Source organism: Amphiura filiformis, chromosome 5, assembly GCF_039555335.1.
Source record: "Amphiura filiformis chromosome 5, Afil_fr2py, whole genome shotgun sequence".
NCBI lineage: Eukaryota > Metazoa > Echinodermata > Ophiuroidea > Amphilepidida > Amphiuridae > Amphiura > Amphiura filiformis.
In genome coordinates this window covers 32,063,065-32,076,017 of record NC_092632.1, presented here as the reverse complement: position 1 = coordinate 32,076,017, position 12,953 = coordinate 32,063,065, and the positions used below count along the sequence as shown (strand labels likewise).

At 46.3% G+C, this 12,953-nt stretch overlaps 1 protein-coding gene across 1 annotated transcript in view; it reads right to left on the bottom strand.

Moving 5' to 3' along the window:
* LOC140152986 (ribosomal protein S6 kinase alpha-5-like) overlaps window positions 1-11,442 on the bottom strand; it is an 86,931-nt gene extending 75,489 nt beyond the window's left edge. The window contains 1 exon segment of the mRNA XM_072175557.1: window positions 11,290-11,442. Within this exon segment, the coding sequence (XP_072031658.1) occupies window positions 11,290-11,344 (55 nt within the window). The 5' untranslated portion in view covers window positions 11,345-11,442.
* Between the last annotated feature and the right edge of the window lie 1,511 nt (window positions 11,443-12,953).

Below are 12,953 nucleotides of genomic sequence, written 5' to 3'. Positions count from 1 at the left end.
GTTTGCCAATGTTGTGTGACAGCGAAAATGGCGACTGCCGAGTGTAAGAATTGGATGCTACCAGCGTGTGCGATAGATCAAAAAAGTCATGATGAAAACGCTAAACAAACACAACAAGAACGTCAGGGAAATCGACAAAGATGTAAAGAATAAGAGATCCCGAAAATAGCTTGGTAAATTTTTTGTTAGGATGTTAAACTTTTCGAGCTTTCTTAACCAAAGTTTTTGGTTACTTTTTGTGGATACATGCAAAGCTCAAAAGTGCTTTTGATGACAATTTTGTCAACAAAGCCTTGTCGATACCAGCACTAAAATTCAGCTTGACAACTGCTCTCAGAGTGCAACAATACTAAATACCAAGACCGCCTTAAATGATACCAGCGAATGAAGCGTTTCTAGATGATGTGTAAGACTTTTTTTAGCCTACGTCTCGTATCCTACTATCGGATCGTTGAAACAAGAAAACCTCATCACGTATTCACGCACCTTTCTACCGCCTTTCTACACCATCAGTTGAAATAAAACTCAAAACTTCCCGTGTTATTCCTCAAAACAACATGTAACTTCATTAATAAAAAATCCTAGTATGACCCGTTATCGAAAAATTTTCTGACGAGCAGAACGCACATGTCAAAATGGCGGCTCTAACGAGGCTTCCGATTGGCTGATATGTCATCGCATATGTATAAAATTAGTCTCAGGCCTCAGGCCAGACTGTATGTGGCTATCACAGGTTTGTTATTAGGATCGACAAGCGTCAGACCTACACAATCTGGTTGTGTAGGAGACTATCACCGTGACGCCCACGTTGGAGCCCAGTTGGAACCATTGGAGTACGGAAGAAGTATTCATTAACAGGACTGAAGCAATGTGGCCACTTCTATGTTTGTACCGGGCAAGTACCAGGCATTTTTCGACACAGACACTGCTACAAATTCGTCCAAAGGTAAGCAAAGGGGTGGGGATCGCATTTTTAACTTTGACTAAACTGTTTCGGAGTTAAGGGTCGCTAAAAGTTAGCCCGAAACATCATGGCCCTGTTCCTTCCTCAGTCCACTAGGGCCATGAATGCCCTACGTACGTAAAAACGGGGCACCGTGAACTCACGTTACACTGACAGCATCTATTTATAGGAAGAATTCAAAACACGGCGACGATAACAGTCACAAGTCTGGTCTTTTACATCCTCAAATGTGCTCAAAATTTACGAACATGCACCAAATATGTTTTGCTTAAGTCTCATCTTCACGTGAGGAATGGTAGGAAGTGGTATTTATGAGAAAAAGTGGTATTTTATGTGTACCCTGGACCAGATATGCTCAGGAGTCTCAGACCTTCGTACAGAGAAGGACAGTGGAAATCGTAGTGACGGAGGTGTGAGTACCTCGGGCTAGCTAAAAGTAGACTGGGGGCTGTATTTGTTGTACATGTCACATTTTGAACAATGAGTGAAAACCAGGGATGTGAGTGACCTCTATTGAAAAAAGAGGAACTTTGTTCAAAAAAAGAGGAAGAAAGAGGAAAAGCACTGAAATATGCTCAAAATGGGCTGAAAATGAAAGAAAAAGTTAAAATTTTGCCTCAAAGAAATTTCCAAAAAAGAGGAATTCAGCTTAGGCCAAGGAAAGTCGATTTTGAGTTTCCCGTCACCCGCCCTCACTTCATTTTCTGACCCTCACTTGAATTCATTATTGTGATTTTCCAAAAAATACCTATAAAAACTGGTTTATATAATGTATTTGCTAAGGTAGGGACTGAGTCCCGGGAATTCGAGTCCCGCCCGGGTAGCCGAGTACCCGGGCAGGAATTCCATGCCCGGATACCCGAAATAAAAAAATAAAAAATAAAAATTTTTTTTTAAATTTTTTTTTTTTTCGGTTTTGTAGTGTCCCTGGACCTAGACCTAAATGCTAGGATCATTCATGGTTGACCTAAAAAAATGAAAAAAAAATTTCAAGATGTTTTGTATTTTTAATATGAAAATTGATATTTTGTATGCATGTCATACTCTATTAAGGCCGTGTAAAATTAATATTTTGGTTCTCGTCCCCTCCCTCCTCAATTTCTGGGATTTGTCAGATTTTTTTTTTTTTTTAGATTTTTCAATTCTTTTAGACTTTGGAATGATTTATGAAATTTTCATACAAATAAGTTTATTAGAGAACAAGCATCACTTCCAAGACTTTTTGTGGTACTCTAGGGGTTTATCCTCAGAATCTCACATTTGAAAAAAAAAAAAAAAAGGCCTCATCGCTTCCTCGAGCACTGTTGGAGAAGACCGAAAACTACTGACAATGCTAATTTTACATTGAAAAAAAAAAAAAAAAAAACACCTCCCTCCTCATCAATTCATGAAAATCCTCTGGACGAGAACCAAAACATTAATTTTATACGGCCTAATGATTTCAAAATGCATTCAAATTCATTTTTAATTTCGGTACCCGGTACCCGCCAAAAATAAACGGGTACCGGGCACAAAATTACCCGAAAATCCCAACCCTAGTATTTGCAAAAAAATTATGAGACTCAGTACACGGTCGATCTTACCGCTTCCGATGTTGATTAAGATACTTCTTGCATCGATCCCGAGATGCGGAAAAACCAATAGTCATTTTGTCCCACATAAATGAATAAATAACAAAACCCCGATCCCCGAGTGGACTCACCCATTCGGTGACGTCACACACGATAATCATCCCTTATCCTCCTTGGTTTCTAGATGAGATAGACGGTGGATTTTTCTTTACCAACGCTAAGTATCATTACGAACCAAAGGACGAGATATACAGTTTGTTTGTTACACTGAGGTAAAAACCAACCAGTATAGTCGCTAGGGAGATAGTTTTGACGACATTTTTCGGCTAGAAAAGTGACAAAAACGATCCAAAAACTTAGCTTGTATGTGTGTTTCCGCTCATATCACGGGACACATCGTTTTCAAAATGGCCGCCTTAGGGCGCCATTTTATTTTTGTTCTCACGTAAAACAACTATAACAGACTAGTAAGTTACAATAGATGTTTGTACAGTACTGTGTATACATGTATGGTGAGTGATTATCGCTATGTTTATGGTGTGCTCTATCGTTATATCTTTCAGTACGCGTCTGATGACGAGTTACTGCTAAGAGTTCGGTGGGTTTCGAAGGACCAGCCTGACAAATCTTCCCAAAAGGTTTTCAGTTTTTCATCCCTTTGTATATATAGTTTTATATCATACCACTACATCAGCGTCCGCCACTGCGCGTGTGGGTCTGTTTATTGGGCTTGAGCTTGTGTTCGGGGGTAGTGCTGTACGCCCCCGATTACTACAATGTCTAGGCCTTGTCAATCATGCCCTTCCCTTGTGCCAGAGTGGGACCCGCATCCACTCTGCTACTCCCACAGGGATTGCTCTAAATCAAATAAGTGTGCTTCCTTTTGCATAGGCTTATCGGACATCCACTTCGAGGATTTAGAAAGTAGCGCTTCGCTTAGGTCTTCGACACAGACAGAAGACGAAGACTAAGAAACAGAAGCCTACAGGTAAGATTGATATGGTAGGTACTAGCGAGGCGGCAAGGGCCACGCTAAGGTAACCTCTGGGGCTCCGGTCCCGGCAAGCAGGCGGACCCTCCGGGACTGCTAGCGAGCCCGAAGGCCTAGCGGCGAGCGAAAGCACTGACTTTACGTCTACGCTAGTAGCAGGCAGCAGGGCGGTACTTGCCCTAACAGGCGAGTACCAGTCTACCAGTGAGATCTCTAGCGAGCTTCTTGCAGGTGGACACCCGTCTATTGCTGGCGAACGAAAGCGGGTCTAGCACCCGCGAAGTAGCCGGCGACGGACAGTATGCCAAGGGTACCCGGCTTGCCTGGGTTGAATCCTAGCATACAGCGTGCAGCGGACTTGCCTCGGCCGGTCTGTAGCACGCAGCGTGCCAGTGGAACCCGGCTTGCCTGGGTTGATCCACGGCACGCAGCACGCCTTTCGCTCCCCGCAAGGGTCGAATGAAAACGTGCATGGGTTTAGCAGAGACGATACCGGGCTAACGCTTCAGGTGTAGTCTTAGCAGAACCAACTGGGGTTGTCACACGGCAGCGTTCCATGGTGGGACCGCCGAGTGATTCCCTGGGCCTTGGAATGGCTGCCGGCTGTCCTCCGGGACTGGCTAGCGGCTATACCGGGGTTGGGCTCGCAGTCTCTCACGGGACAGCGACCCAAGTGCAAACAGTGGCAGCTACCGAGACGAGCTACGGCTTGACTTCAGTGGTAGCCACTATGCACGCGCCATAGCTGCCGTGAGTGGTCCGCCACACACAGCGACCTTGGGCGAGGCTCAAGAGGTTAGGGTAGGTAGTTTGAACAGCCTGGCTGATCAACAACCCACTTATGTCCTCGAGAGCCAGCAGAGCGTGGGTGATCCATTACAGTCAATGGGTCAATTACCCTCTTATGATCGATCACTATCTATTCAGCGGAGCATGGCTCCATTGATTGATACTGCCTATTCAGGTAGCGGGTGACTGATCGAGGGTATACACGCGCAGCTACCCGTGATACTAGGCAAGCTCCTTTTAGCCAAGGGACAGCCAGTATAGCGGGTACCCATACACACGGCTTGATCCTCTAGCGGGAACGCTGTGAGGCATGGGTACAGTGGTACGCGCCGGAGCCCTACCGGGCACCTACGCTACAACCACGCAGGTACTGCAGTACTGCGTCCTGGTTACCACAGTCTCTGTGGCAACAGGGGGAGGCGGTACTGGTACTGCCGCTCCATGGGGTTTCCTGGTGGCGGATCCTTTCAGGGTCAGCTACCAACAGGGTATGCCCCGTGGTATCCGCCGCAGGGTGGTTTCTTCCACGGTCTTCCACCGTGGCAAGTGCCGCTAGCGTTGGGCAAGCAGTACCACCAGTTGTTACCCAACCCGGCGGCGAGTGGCTAACCCTGATACAGCTCAGGGTAGGCCGCACACTGCTATGGCTAGGGCGACAGCAGCGAGAGCGTCGGGATCCCGGGTGCTATAGCTAGCATCTCGGGGTCTAGCGGGAGTACTCCCTCTTCTGCTGGTGTTCAGTTGGCTAGCCACACGGTGGCGACACCTCCCTGTCCACCTTCAGATGCCCGTCGTCAGATCTCTTCCTCATCAGAGAGTGAGTCAGAGTCTGAAGGCGAGGGAAAGGAGTCGGAAGATGAAACCAGTAGCGACTCACAGTCTGATGAGACTGTGCAGCTAGCTTCAGGTATCCTTCCCCCGCTTCCCCGTGAGGAACTCGCTAGCAATGGTCTGCCTGCGGACACCGCTGAGGTGATGAGCCGTGTGGCCCAAGGTTTGGGCCTGGCTTTCTCTCAGGAGGAGTCCGTTCAGGAGGACCAGGGCATCTTTTCAGTAGGATGCCCAGCTAGCGCTGCCCACACAAGGGTCGCCCGCACTTGCATTCCCGGCGGACCTCAAGGGTAGGTTTCGTGGGGCTGTCAGGCTCGCTGGAGCTTCGACGCCGCGTGCTTGCACGCTTCCACTGCGTGTTTCGCAGGAGGACTACGAAACCTACCTCAGGGTCCCTGACATGGATCCAGACGTTGCTTGCGCCTGCCGCTAGCGCCAAGGCGCACGGGTCGCTTCTCCCCAGTGGGAGGAGGAGCTAAAGCTCATCGATAAGCGAGCACGCTCGCTGATCAGAGTCTCTAGCGTCGCTACTACGCTTGCCGAGCACCTCGGTAGGAAGGTAGCGAACGACCACGGGCAACGCCGAACTCTTCCGCGAGGTTAATCTGTTAGCGGTGCTAACAGCTAACCTCAACGAGAGTTCTATGGGCCTAGCCCATAGGATGTCATCTCGCCGCCCGGAGAATGCCTGTCTGTCCCTCCAGTCAACTTACGGCTCCGACTTTGCTGATGCAATGAAGAAGTCAGACTCGGTGGGACAGGGCTACTTTTGGACAGGCCTTTTGCGCTACGGTTGAGGACCGGGCAAAGAAGGCCACCAATGAGAGCACTCTGAAGAAGTCGGAGGCTGCCCTGACCAAGGGGAAGGGCAGTAAGGCGAAGAAGAAGCACAAGAAGAAGAAGTCTTCTAAGCGTTCTTCAGCGCCAGCTCCGGCTTCAGCAGGACGCGCACCACAGACTACACCCGAGCCCGAGGCTACTCCAGCACCTCCCAAAAAATCTGGGAAGCGCAAGAGTAGTGCTGGACCGTATGGCAAGCCCCCTAAGAAGAGCCGTTCTTCTAAGGGTGGCAAACCAGATCGGTCCTGAGGGCACGGCGGTCGACAGTCCATGCCGGCAGGTTTGACTTCCCACAGGGATTCCCCTGTGGGCGGCCGCTGTGCATTACGCCAGAGATGGCATGCCATCTCACCGGGCGCCTGGGTATTGTCAGTGGTCAGTGGGGGTTACAGGCTGGAATTTACCAGCCACCCCTCGTGCGCCTGCACGATTCAGAGGTCCACGGTAGTGCCGCCAGACGGCCCCCAGCGCCGGGCACTACTGTCAGAGGTCACTCAGCTTCTCACGAAAGCGATTGTCCCGGTCTACCCCCTTTCACCAAGGGGTTTTGGAGCACGCTTTTTCTGGCTCCAAAGAAGACCGGCGATTGAGGCCCATTCTGAACCTCAAGCCGCTGAACGAGTTCATCAGGCCCAAGAGGTTCAGAATGGAGACTTCGCCGGTGCTAGCCTGCCCCATCAAGGGTATGTGGGCGGCATCGCTAGATCTCTCGGACGCATATCTGCATGTTCCGATCGCACCTCAAGATCAGAGGTTTCTACGCTTCAAGGTACAGGGTCAAACTTACCAGTTTCGATGCCTGCCATTCGGCTTGTCCACCTCCCCAGAGTGTTTACACTCCTGGTCAGGGCGGTGGCAGCGCACCTGAAGCGCAGGGGAGTCAACATGTGTTGCTACCTGGACGATTGGTTCATTTACGGACGCACCCGCTGGAGACACAGTGTCTCGTGGAGTTAGTAGTCCGTGCGGTGCGGGACCTGGGATTTCTGATCAACGCCAAGAAATCCAATTTGGTCCCGACGCAGACACCACTATTCTTAGGGGCCCAGATCAACCTCAAGGAGGGGATCGCGGTGCCCTCACCCGAGAGGGTGACGAACATGGCGAGGTGTGCCCGACTCTTGGCCGAGTCAGAGGGGCACCCGCTGTGGCATGGATGAAGGTTTTGGGCCTTATGGCCAGTATGGTAGACCTCGTGCCGTACTGCCGCTTTCACATGAGGCCTATACAACTACACCTTCTAGCCTTTTACAGGCCCAGTCGTCACCCAATATCCCTCGCGGTTCCGATGTCGGAGATCGTGCGAGCGGAACTCTGGTGGTGGACCCATCAGCCCAATTTGACTCAAGGTGTCAGGTTTCCTACACCAGCGGTGCGTCACGTAGTGACGACCGACGCGTCAAAGCTGGGCTGGGGGGCCACATCCACGGGACTCAGTCTCGGCCTATGGTCGGCCACGGAGACGGAGTTCCATATCAACCTTCTCGAACTTTGGGCAGTGGAGAGAACTCTCCAGCATTTCGAGAAGGTGATCGTGGATCTCATATCGTTGTCCAAACAGACAACACAACCGTCGTGGCCTACCTCAACAGACAAGGGGGCACCAGGTCACCACGGTTATGCCTGCACGCACTACGCCTGATAGGGTGGTGCAAGGCCAGGCAGCTTCCGTCGGGAGCGATGCACATAGCGGGAGTCTCCAACATCCCCGCGGACGATCTGTCACGAGGAAAGGTGTCGGGACCTACAGAATGGTCCCTTGCTCCGCAGGTCGCCCAGACGATCTGCGAGGTGATGTACCACCCTCGATAGATTTGTTCGCATCTCATCGAAATCATCAGCTGCCGGTGTATTGCTCAAGGGTCGCAGACCCACAGGCATTCGCCGTGGACGCTCTGTCCGTAGACTGGGGAGGAATGACTGCTTACGCTTTCCCCCCGATCTCACTGCTCGCAAGGGTGGTGACCAAGATCGGGAGGGAGGATTGCAACGTCATTCTGATAGCACCGCTCTGGCCGAAACACCTGTGGTTTCGACCGATGGTGGATCTACTAGCGGCTCAGCCGCCAGTACTCCCCGAGTTACCAAATCTACTCCGGATGCCCGGAGGAGAGGTACCAAGTCTACCACTAGAGCACCTGCAGTTAGCTGCATGGCCCTTATCAGGGAACGTGCGGCGGAGGGGGGCTTTTCATCAGAAGCTGCTTCTCTCATCGCCGGGGGTTGACGAGAGTCTACCCTCCGTTCGTATAGCCAGCGTTTGGCTCCCTACTACGCATGGTGCGATGAGAGAATACATCTCCCACTAGAGCCCCTGTGCCTCTAGTGGCAGATTTTCTGACAGAAACGTTCAGGTCAGGACCTCAGCAGGCAACGATAGCCAACTATAAGTCAGCCATTCTCTCGATTCATCGGGATTTGAAGACGGGTCGACTATCAATTCAGATGGGTCCCTAAGTCTTCTTCTCGACGGTATGTTCAACGAGCGCCCGCCGGAAAGGAAGGTGGTCCCTCCATGGAGTATATTAAGGGTCCCCTTTTTGAGCCCCTGTCAAAAGCGACCCTTAAATACGTCACTCTTAAGGCGGCCTTTCTTCTGGCGTTGGCTTCGGACGGCGCTGCTCAGAGTTGCACGCAGTCTCAAGTCAGCCTCCGTATTTACTAACAACGGAGCGACGCTGTTTCTTCGCCCGGATTTCCTTGCAAAAATGAGCGAAGTACATTCCGACACTCGCCCTCTTCCTCCCCAATATTGGGCAGGGTTCGTCAATTGCCGAAGACAGGTTGTGGTGCCCGGTGAGGGCGCTACAGCACTACCTTGGCCGAACACAAACCTTAAGAGGGGCTCATGACCGCTTATTTATCACTCACGCAGAACCGCACGGTCCAGCCGCTAAACAGACTCTGGCACGGTGGCTGGTCCAGGTGTTGGTGGACTCGGGGCGGCAAAAGACGCCGCTCGCCTAAGGCCCACTCAACCAGATCTATCTCATCTTCGTGGGCCTACCATAGGGGGGGCCCCATAGAAGAGATTTGTCAGGCTGTGTCTTGAAGAACCCGTCGTCCTTTTCCACGGTTTACTACAAAAACGTAAACCAACGACCAGGCGATAAGTTCTCCAGGGCTATTCTCATGGGAGATAATATGGTGGTTGGGTATCAGGTGTTTTATGGACAATCAGAATTCCAACATGGTAAGAACCAGTGTTTCTATTTTAACCACTGAACTTTCAGTTCAGGGTTTTTGTCTGTTCACGTAGTCTTTCTGTTTCCGGCCGTGAGGGGGGGGAAATAGTTTGACCTCGCGATTACCATGCTACCCACTCTCCCGATCCTTATCAGATGCTGGCCAATCTTGTACCTCCATCCGCCGGTTACTTGCTAGATCGATCTTTCAGATGTTGATGCAAGAAGTATCTTAATCAACATCGAAGCGGTAAGATCGACCGTGTACTGAGTCTAGTCCCAAACAAAAATGTTTGGTAGACTCATAACCGGTGCGATCTTACCTTTCCGATGTTGATTATCCCAGACCCCGCCGCCCCTACAAGTTTGGCCGAGTAGGGCTGCCCAAGTCGGATAAGGGGTGATTATCGTAGTGTGACGTCACCGAATGGGTGAGTCCACTGGGATCGGGGTTTTTGTTATTTATTCATTTATGTGGGACAAAATGACTATTGGTTTTTCCGCATCTCGGGATCGATGCAAGAAGTATCTTAATCAACATCGGAAAGGTAAGATCGCACCGGTTATGAGTCTACCAAACATTTTTGTTTGGGACTATTATCTCTTTATTTTTTGTGGAAAAATCAAAATTAAAACATACATTTTGCTGTCAACCTTGCAGACTCTTTTAAATATACTTTTGAATCTCATTTGGGCTAAACATCCATCTTCAAGTGAGTGAGCGGTAAATAACAACACATTTTACAATCATGCGTGTTGGTCATATATTAAATGAAAGGCAGAAAAATAATGAATAATGAATTTATAATGAAAAAGTTACCTCATTTGTTTTCAGAAATTATGTGACGGGAAACTCAAAATTGACTGTTAGTGGCCTTAAAAGAGGAGATTTCACACCCCTGGAAAACCGACAACATTCGCTGAGTGATTAAATTGATAGCGACGCTGTAGTAGACAGCCGTTCACGGAAGAACGGCTGCATTACAAGTAGACATACAATAACATTAACAATACATGGACACAATCATTGACATTTACACAATGAATTTAATGAATTGTTTATGACATACATCGGCTGGATTTTACGATCGAGGTAAGGTTTTCGGCCTGTTCCGGCGTGAATATGTCCTTAGTTTTCTGCATCAATGCATGAATGATGCTCCCGGATCCCGATGACCATTTTTTTGCAGACACTTTGAATAACAGGTAACTTTTATACGTCATGACATAGGGTAGAAATGATAGCTATACAAAAAATAATACAATTGCACAAAAAGGCCTAAAATTATGTGTACAAAAATGTGTTTCCGTACATTACGCAAATCGGGATGTTACACACATGTATACGCAAAAACAAAGGTTGTAAATTATTGTCAATATTATTTAAAGCCTTAATGTACGATCTTTTTAAATTTTTAGATTTTTCTTTTTTTCTTCTAAAATGATAATATGCAATCATTATGAAAGTTCCCAATACATTTGGACGCAAAAAACATTGGGAATTTGCAAAGAAACAACATCATAAACTTCACCTCTATCACTCAAAACATATCGCACTATTTGGATCAGGACAGCGAGTGCGGCCTCAGAGTTAGTCTCCTACGCGGCCAGTTTGGTTACAGCGTAACCAAGCTAGTTTTGGACGAGACTACGGTTTGCGATCGTGGCCGACATAAAGTCATAATCTAAAAAATTATGACTTTATGTAGAACAAAAAGAAAATCGTCCCGTTTTACTACAAATAGGACGAATTTGACAGTGTGCTCATAGATTTAAGTTATAACATGTGTAAGTATTACAAATATGCCAAAAAATCGGTTTTGAAAAAAATAAAGGTAAATTCTGAAAAAAGATCGTACATTATGACTTTAATCATGATAATGCAAACAATTAAGGGACACCCTATGGCACTCTATACAACTTGAGAACAAGTCCTCAAACGTTCGAAATTTGTAGTTACTACAATATGATAACTGACAGTACTGGTAAAATGCATAACTTTGATATGACACCATGCACATGATGCATGTAACATTTGATCTTGATGATGCACTGCATGCACTACAACTTTGCGATGCCTTCCTCCTTCAATATCTGCAAAAAACAATGACAACTTACCATTTTTTAGCTCATGGCGTACTGTTCTAGATACATCTTCACTAGTTTGAGCCATCGTGGTGACGAAAAGGGTAAAATTTGAGGTAAATTTCACCCTAATGTCTACGACTTCATCGGGAGTTCCTATTTGTTCCGAAGTTAGCCGATCACTGCAAGTTGTCTGACACTTATCATACCACCTAACTCACTGAAAATTTTCCGCATACAACCCGGAAGCGAATTTGGCCGGTTTTGGTAATATTTTATAGGCGACCCCCAATTCAACACCTGCCCAAACACATCGTTTTATGATATAAATTTTAAATTTTAGTACAAAAATATGCCTAAACAAAAAGAGCTATAATGAAAAAAGAACTTTAAAGCACAAGAAAGAAGGGATAAATAAATAAATAAATAAATAAATAAATAAATAAATAGATAAATAAATAAATAAATAAATAAATAAATAAATAAATAAATAAATAAATAAATAAATAAATAAATAAATAAATAAATAAATAAATAAATAAATAAATAAATAAATAAATAAATAAATAAATAAATAAATAAATAAATAAATAAATAAGAAAGAATCAGATAGAAAAACATGACCTATCTCAGCTAGGTAAATACACAGACATGACAGATGTCCTTGGAAGCTCTTGGAATGCCGAAGAACTTTAAAGCAGAAGAAAGAAGTGAAAAAAAAAATAATAAAAACTAACTAACTAACTAACTAACTAACTAACTAACTAACTAACTAACTAACTAACTAACTAACTAACTAACTAACTAACTAACTAACTAACTAACTAACTAACTAACTAACTAACTAACTAACTAACTAACTAACTAACTAACTAACTAACTAACTAACTAACTAACTAACTAAGGGGTGGTGCAATAATTATGTGTACCCCGGGGGGGTGAATTCTCAAAATGGTCTGCCAAAAATCGCTTGCCCCCCCCTTTGGCCGTGCCAAAAACCTTTGCCCCCCTTTCGACATGCCAAAAACCTTTGCCCCCCTTTGACGTGCCAAAAATCTTTGCCCCCCCTTACACATGCAAGATTTTGGGGAACCTGAATTTAAAACCTTAAATTGTCTTAACATATATTAAGAGCGCAGCGAGCAGGAAATTTTGCATATTTGAACGTGTTCAGTAACGTTTTCCTCGCCTTTTAGGGCGTAATATAGAAATGGTGCCCAAAATATCTGTGCTTGCCGCTCTTTCGACCTGCCAAAATCGCTTGACCCCCCTTTCGACCTGCCAAAAATGCTTGCCCCCCTTTGGCCTGCCAAAAATCTTTGCCCCCCTATAATTCACCCCCGGGTACACATAATTATTGCACCACCCCTAACTAACTAACTAACTAACTAACTAACTAACTAACTAACTAACTAACTAACTAACTAACTAACTAACTAACTAACTAACTAACTAACTAACTAACTAACTAACTAACTAACTAACTAACTAACTAACTAACTAACTAACTAACTAACTAACTAACCAACCAACTAACTAACTAACTAACTAACTAACTAACCAACTAACTAACTAACTAACTAACTAACAACTAACTAACTAACTAACTAACTAACTAACTAACTAACTAACTAACTACTAACTAACTAACTAACAACATTTTACTCATAGTTAGATTATCTTTTGAATAAAGTGCT